Here is a 13017-nt window from a genome sequence, read left to right on the forward strand (position 1 = left end):
TAGCAAAATTACAGTTATGAAGTAGCAAACAATTTTATGGTTGGGGGTCACCACAACATGAGGAACTGTATTAAAGGATTGCAGCATTAGGAAGGTTGAAAACCACTGTGAGGTACAGTTCACTCTTTATTCAATAGCTCGGATCACCTGTACTGACGTACTTTTCTCTGTAGGCTACAACAGAAATACCAACTGCCAGGACTAAGGAACACCTCAGAAACCATCTGCCCAAACCTCAAACTCTCACAAGGAAAATGTGTGCCTTTGAAAAGAACCAACACCAACCATGTGCTTGTAGGTGCCTAATCCCAGACTGGTGCTTTGCACCATTAGCTCCATAACCCTCAGCCCAGGGAGAGGCACCATAGCAATGGGAGTGAAGTGAGAGCTCAGCCACCAGCTCATGTTCGAGAAAGGACCAGAAGTTAATCTGGCTCCAGCCTCAGCCAAGATGTATCCATAAGGCCAAACAATGAGCCACAGGTGGAACTAAGGTCAAACCCCAACCCAAACAACTCTCAGGTAGCAACTTCAGGCTCGGGTCCTGAGCAAGCTCTAGGTTCCCAACCCACAGAGCTCTGGAAAGATAATCTGCTCGGAGCAAAGCCGTCCTGGGTCAAGGCCCCCGGGAGGTCCAAAGTCCTCCCCTCCCAGCCTGAACTACAGCCGCATGGCTATGACTGGCCTCACTACACTTGGCTTTCCAGCAAAATGGAGCCTGGAATTTGCATTATGACCAACCATCCCTATGGGGCCTGCTCAACCTTCTATTTCCAGGTTGTAAACACAGGCTGGAGCTCACAGGTAGATACTGGTCCCTCCACAAGATGAACCTCACCTTTCTTCCTCATCATAGCTTCCAACATCTTGTCTTCCTCTTCTTCCCTGGGGTGGAAATGACAAGCTGAATGACCACAGCAGGAAGGAGCCAGGTCATCTGTGAGCCCCTTCCAACCCTCCGGCCCCACAGGACTGGGCAAGCGTGAGGGAAAGCTGGCAGTGAGGGAAGAGCTCTGCCAGGAAGTGGCTCCACCTATGGGGTCCCAAGCATGTCACCTCTGCCGGTCCTCATCCAGGCAGTTGACAATGGCATTGCGCTGCTCGATGAGGGTCACAAGCTCCTGCATCAGCACCTTTTCTCTGGCCCGATCCTCCTCTGTCCAGTCCTTTTCTGCCAAAGGAGAAAGCCAGGGTGAGTGGTGGGGACCCTCTTCTTCACAGTAACAGAACACACCACCTGAGTTCCCGGGAAGACAGCAGGTCAACTATACTGTGGGATGGGTGGAGGGCCCAGAGTGACACAAGCTCTGAGAGAGACGGAAGCAATTCTAGAAAAAACAAGGACACCTGAAGCCCACCAGATACCCTTCAAGAGACGCCCTGTAGAGGCAGAAATCCTCAAGGGCTTCCTGCTCACCAAACACATCATTCAAGGATACCATGCAAGGCCAAGGTGCCCACCAAACACACTGTTCAAGGACATCGTGCAAGGCTAGCAATTCTCAAGGGCTTCCTGCATATCAAACCCACTGTTCAAGATCCCAAGCAGGGCCAGCACTCCCCAAAGGCTTCCTGTAACACATTTGTCGGTGGCATCTTGTGGAAAACTATTGGACTGGCTTGAGTGGACAGAGATGGGAACGAAAAGGAACTTCCAGAGGTTCACTTGTAGAAGCAGTATGGTCCCAGTCACGCAGAGGAACATGTTCCCAAGGCCTATAGGAGGGTACTGGGGACAGGAGCCCAGTCAGGAGGATCCCTGGTGTCACTTCCAGCCTCTTCCCTCTTCTAGGCCCAGGGCTGCCTCACAAGACCACCATCAGGGGCGCACTCATATCTGGTTCCTCTCACCATCTCCAGGCCCAGAGCACCCACACCTGGTGCCCCGCATGTGCTACACATCTAGAAATAAACCTCCTGAAGCTACCAGGAACTGTCCCATTCCCCTATGACCTCAACTTGCCAAAACTGAGGGTCAGGAAGTCCAGTCCAGTTCTGGGGACAGAGTATGGCTTCACAGTCACCACCCAAGTTCCAATCCTGCTCTGCCTTTCTTCTTCTAGAGCTTGGTAAATTACGCTTCTAATCCACATGTAGGGAAATTGAAGCTTTGGAAAATGAAGCTTTTGGCCAGCAATGGCCAGAGACGGTAAAGCCAAATTGAACCCAGGCAGCCTGACCTCCTTTTTGGTATCTATGGACCGAATTCCCTCAGGGTCAAATAAACCAGCTTTATCTTCAAAAGCAGCATCAGGGGAAAGCTAAAGAGGACAGGGTGTACAGCCACAGCCTTGGGGCTGATGGCTCATACCCACTCTCTCACACTGGGCTCCTGAGTGCGGGCCACACCCCCAGCTCCTGCTGACTTGGAAGTGACTCATGGTTGGCAAAGGACATCTAGGACATTCTGTGACTTGGGGGCACTCCAGCCTTCCGAGTTCCCCAGTCAATGGAGAGGCAAGACAGAGCTAATGGCTACACAAACGAAGAAACCCCAGCCTCTAGGTCCATGTCTAACCTCGGCTGTGAAATGGCACTGACGTCCATCACCCGAGTCTGACATGATGTCACAACGTAGGAAAGAGGCCGGAATCCTGGATCCTTCCATGGCTCTGTGCACGCCACAGCCACCTACATGATGGTCATTGCACGCCACAGCCACAGACATGATGGCCAGTGCATGCCACAGCCACACTCACGATGGTCAGTGCACACCATAGCCACAGACAAGCTCATCCCTCGTCCACAAATGCATAGGTTTTAAGAGTCAAACTTGGATCCTCATACTTGTATAAGCACTTAGTGACTAAGTCACCTCCTCAGACCTTCATGGGTTTATTTTGTTTTTCAAAACAGGGTTTCCTCTGTGTAGCCTTGGCTGTCCTGGAACTCACTCTGTGGACCAGGCTGACCTTAAACTCAGAGATGCACCTACCTCTGCCTTCCAAGTGCTGGGATTAAAAGCGTGTGCCACCACAGCCAGCTACTTTTCAACATTTTTGGTTTTTTGAGATGGGGTTTCTCTGTGTAGTCCTGTCTGTTCTAGAACTCACTCTGCAGACCAGGCTGGCCTCAAACTCAGAGATTCACCTGCCTCTGCTGTCTGAGTGCAGGGATTAAAGGCGTGTGCCACCAGTGCCCGGCTTATTTTTCAGTTTGTAAGGCAGGCTCATGTAGCTGAGCTGGCTCACCTGGCTTGTTGAGAAGGCACCGCAGTTCATATTCTACGTCAGCCTGGCGCTGCTCCAGGTTCTGCTGCTTGATACTAAAGGGTGAGAGGAAGAGGAAGTAAACGCTTCTGTGCAGTGCCACCCACCCACACTGAGCTGCCATGGCAGAGTGTGCAAGCTCCCAGTCTTCCCCAGACCCCAGTGGGGAGCAGGTGAGGAGCCAGGACTCACACGTAGATAAGCTCTGACTCTCGCCGCAACAGTAGGTGCTTCTCGTGAATGAGCCTGAACCAGTCCACCAGCATGTTGTCCTCGCTGCCCTCTGGAAGCCAGATCCCCACTGAGGCCAGAGCTGGCACCCCTCCCAGCTCAGCACCCCCAGGGCGAGGGGCTCCCATCAACCCACAGCCCTCAGCCATCTCCTCTAGGCAGCTTCCGCACCATTTGCTCCTCCACGCAGCTTCTCCTCCAGTAAAACACCACGGTGTTCCAGGGCATCCAGCTGGCGCTCAATAGTGTCCATCTCACCATAGATGTCCTCCTCAGGGATATACTGGTCAGCCTGGACCTGCCCAACCATACTCTGGTCACCTGAAGAGTAGTGGCCCTCCCCTCCACCTGCTCCCATCCAACTCACAGGGTCCCTGGACACTGCAGGCTGCAGGCAGCCAGGTACTGTCCCACAGGGTAGCATGACAGGAAAGCAGCATAGGTGTGGAGAAGGGGCCAGAGAGGGGACAGCCATGAACCCTCCCTACCAAGGGTCTGACAGACTCCCAATGAGAGGTCCAAGTTCCTGCTCCAGGAGAAGCCTCTCCCTTCTCTGTCACTCAGGAGGAGTTCCTTGTGGGACAGAGAGCTAGTGTGGGGGCACCCTTCTGAGAAGCACACGTTTCTCCTACTGCTCAATCTCTGCACTTAAACTATTGTTAGAAACACCTCCTCCCTCTGCTCCTGGCTACACAGGATCCCCGGGTTAAGTTCAACCTTCCAATTGGGCCACCCACAGGTCCCAGATGCCTAAGGCTGCTGTGGGGAGGGTGCTGGGCCTCAGGGTTTCTCTGCCGGCACCTTGCGTTTGATGAGAGGAAAGCCATGTCCGGGGGCGGGTGGCCTCATGGGCTTGGCTCCTTTGGTGGCCTTCCTTACGGTTGGAGATGCGGAAGGAGATGGCTTCCGGTTGAAGGGATTCTCTTTGCAGGAGGACTGAAGGAAGACGTGACGGATGGTGGAGTCTGAGAAATCTGATCACACAGGGATATGGAAAGCAGGCCAGGACCCACGTGGCAGGAGGGGGATGGCCCAGGCAAGAACAGAATCCCCCAAGTTCCATCTCTCCATACTCATTAGGCAAATGGTTCCAGGTCAGTACCACACCTTACACACTTTCTGCTCAAGGGCATGGCTGAGGGAAAAGTCTTTGAACCCAGTGTGGTGGCGCACCCCTTTAATCCCAGCACTCGGGAGGCAGAGGTACAACGATCACTGTGAGTCCAGGGCCTGCCTGGTCTACACAGTGATTTGTGAAACAGTCAAGGTTATTAAAAAAAAAAGGAAGAAAGGGGTTGGGTTAAAGGATAGAACAGGAGATTAGAGGGTAGGGAATTTATCAGAATGCATTTTATAAGCCAGGCAGTGGTGGCGTATGCCTTTAATCCCAGCACTTGGGAGGCAGAGGCAGATGGATCTCTATGATCTCGAGATCAGCCTGATCTACAAGAGCTAGTTCCAGGACAGGCTCCAAAGCTATAGAGAAACCCTGTCTTGAAAAACAAAAACAAAGCAAAACAACAGAATGCATTTTATATGTGTAAGATATTATTCAAAAAGAAAAACTAAATAAAGATTAAAAAACAAAAATGATGGTTTGCCTAACAAGTGCAAGCCTTGGGCGCTAGCCCTGAACCTCAAGCACGCAAAGGCCTCACTCACTGCATGCCCATTTACAGCTGAGCTCAGTGCAGAGAGGTTGAGCACCCAGCTCCAGGCCACCCACTTCCCAGAGGTCCAGTAGCATCCACCACAGGTCAAAGACCCCACATTTGACTATACAGTTACAGTCTTCACGGCCACACTTTCTTCAGTGGAGACTCAAAGGTTCAGAGAGGCATAGCTCCCCCATCTAGAGTCACCCAGCAGGAAATACAATAGCAGGAATCCCACCCTCCCTCTACCTAACAGACACACTCCCTTCTGCCCACCACAGACACACTCAGACCCTGGTTCCTCATATTTCTGGCTCTCTAGAGACCTCTGTCCACTCTGAGACCAGGGTCCTGCCTTCCCTACAGTGCCCTCGGTTTATAGAATGCAAGCATCACACTTGAGGCCTCAACTTCCCTCTACTGATAGGGGGGTGGTGGGAGTGGGAGCAGGCCCTGCCCTTATCCAGTCAAGTTCCAAGCTGCACCGTAGTTCCCTGAAGCAGAAAAAGTGCCTAAGCCAGAGTTGAACATGGCAGGACTAACGTCTCTGCCTGGGACAGAGAAAGTGTGGTCACCTTCTCGACATTCTCTCCTAATCCAGAGGTGAGAGTGAGATTGAGTCCCTTAGGAAGACCCAAGATTCTGCCCTTTCCCTCTCTGTATCAGCACCTAGAGCAAGTCCAGTAAAGCCCAAGGCCTGAGACGTTCCAGGCTTTTATTTATTTATTTGTTCTTTTTTTCCTTCCAGGCTTTTAAAGCCACAGGACATTCTCAAATCAGTCTCCTGTACAAGCCATGCTTTCATTACAAATGGAGGTGGCAGGCTGCAAAAATGGCTTAGTGGTTAAGAGCACACACTGCTTGTCCAAAGTCAGATCCCAGCACCCACATCAGGCTGCCTGTGACTCCAGACCACCAGACCCCTGTGACTCCAACTCTAGGAGGTCTGACACCCCCTCTGCTGGCTACCACAGGCACTGCACTCACATGCACAAACCCATACACGGATACACATATTTAAAATAAAGAAAAACTAAAACATATAAACAAAGGACCTGGAATGGTTCTTTAAGCTACCCCAAGTCCATCACCTACCACCACCTAGATATCCAGAGGCTCTTTAGAACATTCTGGAAACTTGGCACTACCCAGTAGCTTACTGTCAAAAGTAGGCCTTTTCAATGTCACACAATAGGTAGCAGAGTTAGAAATACCATACCTACATGAGTCACTGTGGCCCAGGAAAGATCAGAACAAGAGACAAGACAACCTAGAATTACAGAACCTGTCAAAAGCCAGATTCCTGGATAAGGGCCCAGCTAGATCCTCCTCATGCTTGTTTTACCTCTGAGAGAAGAAAGAGCCTAGCATGGGTCTAAGGTCGGGCTTGGTTTATACCCCCATAACCCATAAAAGAGGAACCCAGAAAGGTGTGCATCCTGTGCCCTTAAGACTGATGGGTGCTAACCTTGGTTCCTACAAACCAATATGGTTACCTGTGGGAGTCATTTCAGAACCTGCAGACCAGACAATTACAATGGGCCACTCGAGAGCAGAGGCCACTAGGCCTGTGTGACCTCAGGAATCCAGGTGTCCCATGCACTCAGGAGGTACCTAGTCAGCAAGGGCCAGCTGCCTCACAACTTCCTGGTAAGAGCTGCAGTCTCTAATAAAGGAGTCCTCTCACTCCAGATTACAACAATCATGCCTGTCTGCCCATGGAGACAGGGTGCCCCTAGAGGGCAAGCACAGGGTCTGAATGAACATGCCCAAGGCCTGGCATCAGTAAAGGCAGCAGGTGGTGGGGGAGAGGAGGTGTGGGCGAAGGGTACAGGGGTGGACAGATCCCACCGTATCAGTAAACAGGCTGGGAACAGACAGAGGAATGGAGAAACACAGACCAGGGCCTCACACTGGTAATGATGGGTGTGTCCACTGGAGAACCCAGACGAGGGCCTCCCTGCCCCCACATGAGCCACACACCCACTAGCTAGAAGGCTGCTTTTGCACTCACCTTGATCTGCAGCTGTGGGGATGAACTCCCCCGGGAAGGGGCAGGACTCCGGTCTCCAGCCAACAAGAAGGGCGTGGGGGTGGCACCACTGAAGGGCTTGGTGGCCTGGGTACCTGGGCTGCCCCTGGTCCTAGCCTGGGGTACTTGTTCACCACCAGGCTGTCCTAGCTCCCCAGAAGACGATAGGGAAGAGTTGGCTGAGGGGGTGACGGAGTTCCCAGCTGTGCCAGGGGTACCAGGCACGTGCACAGCAGGATCTGAGGAGCTCTTGGGTACGGCAGGCATCTCCAAAGGCTCTGCATTGGCAGTGTGACTGGAGCTCTCGGATGACAGGCTCTCCACACTAAGTGCTGGCGATGGTGTGGCGGAAGGAGGTTCTGAGTGTGACAGGCGGGAGGCGTGGAGAACTGTTGAAGACGAACAGCAGTAACATTCAAGTGGTAGGCAGGACATCTGTCCTCCCCCGACACATCCTGCTCCCAGAGCTGGGGGTAGCCCTAGACACCAAGCTTTTCCCATCAGGATGGGCGGGGGGCCAGAGAACACCAAACCCATGCCAGGACCCATCTCATAAAGGCACTAAGTCATTGTACCCATGATGCGCTAGTGTGCCACCTTGTGGCACATTTATGGCCCTAACTTCTCACTCAGAAAGACAGCTGCCTTCCTGCCTTCCGCTTCCCCACATGTCCCATGATCCTCCCACACCCAAGCCCACTCAAAGGCAAGCCACAGGGCAGATGGAGGCTCCAGTACAGGGAAGGCAGGGGAAACGAGACTGGCCTTCATCTCTAGCACAGACTGGAAAGAAAGCAACAGCACAGGGTGGGGGCAGCACTTGCCGCAGCCAGAGCTGGGCCAGGCACTGCCAGGCACAGCTTTCTCCTTCTGCAGACGACATGAACTCTGCCTCCACGTCCATCATTGTACTTCCTGGATGAAGCCGCAGACTCAGGGAAGGATCCTCCCTAGCTAGGGTCATCCTTAAACACAGCTCTGTCCAGCTTCAGAGCTCATGCCCCCATTACCCCAAACCCAGCCAGTAAGTGCACCCAGGGCATATAGGACCGAGAATTTGTCTGTAATTTCTCCCAGCAGGTGCTTGGTCCCAGAACTTCCAGCCACACCCCTAGGAGTGGGATAGGGGATCAAGAGTTTAAAACAAATCTGAGGTAAAACCAAAACATACAGCGTGCTAAGGTGAAGGGCCCTGGAGATGACCCCCATCTCACACATGAGACTAAAGACCAAGTCCTACAAAGTTAGAAGCCAAGCTTCTCAGTGGTTGGAGAGACAGACACAGAGGGCAGGGTTCAAGTGAACTCCTGCCTCATGCCTTTCACAAGTCCAAGGCTGTGCCAAGTACTCCCTGACTCCCATGCTGAATTAGCACAACAGGAAGTGCTAAAAGCTGGGGCTCAGGAGTTGGAAAGATGGCTCAGTGGTTAAGAGCACTGGCTGCTCTTCCAAAGGATCCAGGTTCAATTCCCAGCACCCACATGGTGGCTCACAACTATCTGTTGTTAGTATTCAGGCATCTGTGCTGGCCTGACCTTGGGGTACACGTCCTCAGCTGTAGCCAAGAGCATCTCCTGTGCACATTCACTTCGTTCCCTTTTAAAAGGGCCCTGCCCACCTCCCATCTCTCCCTCGTTCTCTCTGGCTCTGTCTGTCTGTCTGTCTCCCTCTCTTCTCTTCTGCCACTCCTGTCCCCAGAGGCCGGTCTCCATCTCCCCTCTCCCCTTTTCCCATTCATTTTCCCCAATAAAACAGCCCTCCACCTTAGCTCTGTCACATGGTACCTTTCTCTCACATACCACTTTTTCCAAATTATAACATCTGTAACTCCAAGATCTGACACTCTCACACTGACATATATACAGGTAAAATACCAATGCACATTAAATAGATTGATGGATGGGGGGATGGATGGATGAACAAAGCTGGGGTTCAAATCCCACCTCCACTGCTCCAGCGCTCTGCCTCTCCTATGAAGTGACTGCCCTTCTCCAGCCTCTCTTGGATGAAATGGGAGACCACACACCCACAGTGTACAAAAACAACGAAGCTCCCCGTACCTCAGACCCAGAACTCACCAAGGGGGGAAGCACTGGGTGCTTTCGGGGCAGGGCGCTTCTTTGTCTTGGGGCTGCTGGTGGGGGTGATGCCATACCAGGGGTGCAGAGACTTGGGTGTGGATTCTGGTGGGGCTGGGGCAGGGCCTGGGACTGCTGGGGCTGTCTCTTCTTCTTCCTCTTCCTCCTCAAAGGGGTTGTAGGGCTTGGGCTCTGGCTCAGCTACTGGGCTCTTCTGGGTCCTTCCTTCCAGGCCTCCATTCTCCACCTGTCTGCTTGGTGACCCAGGACTGCTGCTGGGGGGCAGCGGGGCTGGTTTCTTCTTTGGCTCTGTCTGCACCAGTGTGATCCATGGGGGGTCCTTCCTTGGTGCTGGCATCCTAGAGGAAGGTCAAGGCAAGGGGTCAGCCTTCTGCTCTCTAGGAAGTTTCAGTTTGTCCCAGGGTGTGGGAGAGAAGCTGCCCCCTCTGTTCTCCCAAGCCTAGCCCCAAGGTCAGGCCAAGCACAAAGGTAAAATGGGTTGTGACAGTCACATCCCAATAGGGCACCTTGAAGCCCACAGAAGACAAGCCTTTAATCACACAGCTGCTGTCAATCCAGCCCAAAAGAGGGGCTGTGTGACATTTCATGATGTCACCCACCTCCCTATGCCTCAGGCTCATCAGCTCCATGGAGGTTTAGCTAGCCTTCTATTTCACAGGGTCCGGTGAGTTCTACACCCTGCCCCCGAGTGTGGCTACACACCAGAAAGTGCACAAATGTTTACTTGTGGGGCACTGTGGCCCCTTACCCCTCCCAGGGCAGTTATCCTAATGAGGACAGCTCTCAAAGAAAAGCTAGAAGTATGTCCTCCCCAGAGTGGGGTTGGAGAGAGGCAGGCACATCACCTTTGCTTTTCCAGGCCTCTATGAACTATGTACTCTATGAACAAGGCCTAGACACCCATGTTATGCAGGAAGCACAGGCTTGGGAGGCCAAGTGACTCTAGAGATAGCTGTCCCCACTTGGAGCACAAGTCAGGCAGGTTGGGGACATGGCTTTCCTTCCTCACCCAGAGAGAAGCCTCCCTGTGGGCCAGGAAATCCTTTCCCCATCTGGGCCCTGGAAACCCCCACTCCCCCAGAGGCCTTTCGGGGGGCCAGCATACCTCTCTGACAGCTTGGGTGTCCCTCTTGGCCTGGGAACAGGGGGTTCCTGCAGTCTTCCTAGACGTGAGAGGACAATAAAGCAGGCCTTCATGGGCTGTAGAGGGGTACCAAGAGCCAGCCAGAGCGCTGGCTTTGCAAGCCAGCACTTTGTGCCCTACATGGCAAATCACAGACCAGGGTGACCACAGTCCCTCCCTGCCCCGCCCTCAGGGAGATAAGTAAGATACGATCAAAGGTGAATAGGAGAATGGTCAGAGGCTGTAGGCAGGCTTCTGACAGGCCCAACTGCATGCTAGCTGAAAAGTCCCAACCCAGGGCTGGAGAGATGGCTCAGCGGTTAAGAGCACTGACTGCTCTTCCAGAGGACCCCGGTTCAAGTCCCAGCACCCACATGGCAGCTCATGATTGTCTGAAACTCCAGTTCCAAAGAATCTGACATCCTCACACAAACAAACATGCAGGCAAGACACCAATGTGCATAAAATACAAATAAATAAATTTAAAAAAAAAGTCCCAACCCAAATTCCTTCAGTCACTTCTTCTATACCAGGGTATCTACTCAGGTGCCACCTCCACCTGGAAACCTCCCTTGACTACAACTATCTAAATCCCAGTCTTGGCTTCCTTTCATCTACCCCAATAGCGTGTCTACAAACTACCAAATCACTTGCTCTGGGACACTGGTTCCTCCAAGAAAACGCAACAAGGTCCAAACATTATCGATGTCCCTAGTACCCAAACCTAAGACAGCCTCCAGAAATGCTGAGAATGTTTTGGCACAAGTCCTGGGATGTTCTCTCCCTTAGGCCTTCATTGCCTTCCCTGACCAAATGATGAGGGATGCTCAGCATAGCTCAGGAATACATGGAGGTCATCTAAGAATACCCCGCAGACAGGAGGCCAAGAGTTCTCATGAAGTTCAGATGAGCTCAAGGGCCCTGACCCAGCTGCCCTCCCCAGACAGAGAACAGATACACATAATGAGAGCGGGAAGTTACCTGAAACATACCTGGGAATGAACCAGGACACATACTATTGACATCAACATGCACAGTCCCAGACACTCAAGACACACACATGTATGCCTGCTATACTCCAAGCCACAAGACAGAAACAACATGTATACACGGAACACAGGTGGGGCTGTGGCTTGAGCTATACCAGTTTGGAGAACAACATTCCATGAAAAGGTACAAGGTGACTGGGACACACACAGAAGACCTCATCACACAGCACATATAGGTGCCAGCTCAGAGCAGTTCACAGGGCTGGAGAGATACTTCATCAGTCAAGAGCACTTGCTGCTCTTCCAGAGGACCTGAGTTCAGTTCCCAACACCCAGATCAGGTGGCTTACAACATCCTGTTTCTCCAGCTCTAAGGGATCCTATGCCCTCTTCTCGACTTTGGACTTTGTGGGCACCTACAGTCATATGCACAGACACACATACACACAATTTAAAATAAATCTGAGGGAAAGAAGGAAAGCTGACACTATTCCAGAAACACAAGGCCCACAGGAGGGAACACATTCAGCCAGCATGCCCCATCCACTATGTTCTCACTCACCATTCACAAGGCCGCTGCTGATACCCTGCTCCACCAAGCCATCCTGCTGCAGGCTGGACCGTGGCCGTGGTGTTGGCGGCGTCAAGGCTGAGCTCTCAGAAGCCTTCCTGGGGGCAGGTGTGGGTCGGCCAACAGGGGGACTGGCCAGCCCCTGGGGCTTGCTGGGAAGAAGCTTGTTCAAGGTCTGGGGCTGTACCTCGGAGCTGGCCTGGAACCCATCTGCCTTGGACACTGCAGCCACACTTGGGCTAAGGTCACTCTCTTCTCCATCCTTGGCTTCTGTTAACTGCTGCTGCTTTCGCTGTGACAGGGGCCTAGTTCCTGATCGGCCTCCTGGACCCAGTCTGGTACAGCGTTCTGCACACACAAAGGTGCCTTCCTCGGGCCCACTATTATAAGAACCTGGGAGCAGCGTGCTGGAACACTGCCGACATCTGCAGGGGACAGAGCAGGTATTCCCTTAGCAGGGCGCATTGGCTAGGCCCTGGGTAAGTCCTCCATCAGAGACTAAAGTTATTATCCCCTTACTCCCTCCTTCAAATGCCAGGCCCAACTGGCTTTATACCCTGGACTTTCCAGAAGAAAAAAACATGGCAACTGTCGGAATCAGAGGGGAAGAGTAAACCATGTCAAATTAGAAACAGGCATTGTGAAACATGCTTGTGCTGCAAGGGGAAGAGGTGAAAGTGCCCCAGGGTTTGCCCCAGGGGAAGACTGCCACCAGCCAGTTACTCTAGAAATCAGTTTGGTTCCCTACCTACCAGGTTTGTTTTGGTTTCACTTTGTTTTTCAGGGCTGGGAACCAAAAACTCTAAAAAGGCTAAAAACACTGTGCTCTACCCTTGGACCACAGCCCAAGCTCATCTGTTTTGTGGTGGAACCCAGAGCCTTGTGAAGTATGAATAAGCACTCCACCACTGCGTCACAAAGCCCCAGACTCGGGCTGGCTTGCTCTTAATGAAAATAAAATACAGTGTATCAGAGTGACTCCTGTGTGGGTGAGCACAGCTGCAGAGAACTCTTCAACAGGGAAAACACAGGGTCAGACCATGTATGTACATCTAGTAATATCAAACGCGTGTTGCGGGGGGGGGGGTTACTTTTTAAGATTTATTTT

General features: G+C 52.4%; 1 protein-coding gene across 2 annotated transcripts in view; it reads right to left on the reverse strand.

The window, feature by feature from the left end:
- The window catches only part of Micall1 (MICAL like 1), a 31495-nt gene that overhangs the window by 4664 nt on the left and 13814 nt on the right, over nucleotides 1–13017 (reverse strand). For both annotated transcript variants that reach the window (XM_048454882.3, XM_085678379.2), the window contains exons 6-15: nucleotides 11901–12334; nucleotides 10332–10389; nucleotides 9206–9564; nucleotides 7110–7516; nucleotides 4242–4376; nucleotides 3612–3738; nucleotides 3402–3492; nucleotides 3192–3265; nucleotides 1057–1171; nucleotides 839–885 (exon numbers count right to left, since the gene is read on the reverse strand). In XM_048454882.3, coding sequence (XP_048310839.3) covers nucleotides 839–885; nucleotides 1057–1171; nucleotides 3192–3265; nucleotides 3402–3492; nucleotides 3612–3738; nucleotides 4242–4376; nucleotides 7110–7516; nucleotides 9206–9564; nucleotides 10332–10389; nucleotides 11901–12334 — 1847 coding nt within the window. The remainder of the gene's footprint in view (nucleotides 1–838; nucleotides 886–1056; nucleotides 1172–3191; nucleotides 3266–3401; nucleotides 3493–3611; nucleotides 3739–4241; nucleotides 4377–7109; nucleotides 7517–9205; nucleotides 9565–10331; nucleotides 10390–11900; nucleotides 12335–13017) is intronic.

The sequence above is a fragment of the Myodes glareolus genome, chromosome 19 (assembly GCF_982192425.1).
Source record: "Myodes glareolus chromosome 19, mMyoGla1.1, whole genome shotgun sequence".
NCBI lineage: Eukaryota > Metazoa > Chordata > Mammalia > Rodentia > Cricetidae > Myodes > Myodes glareolus.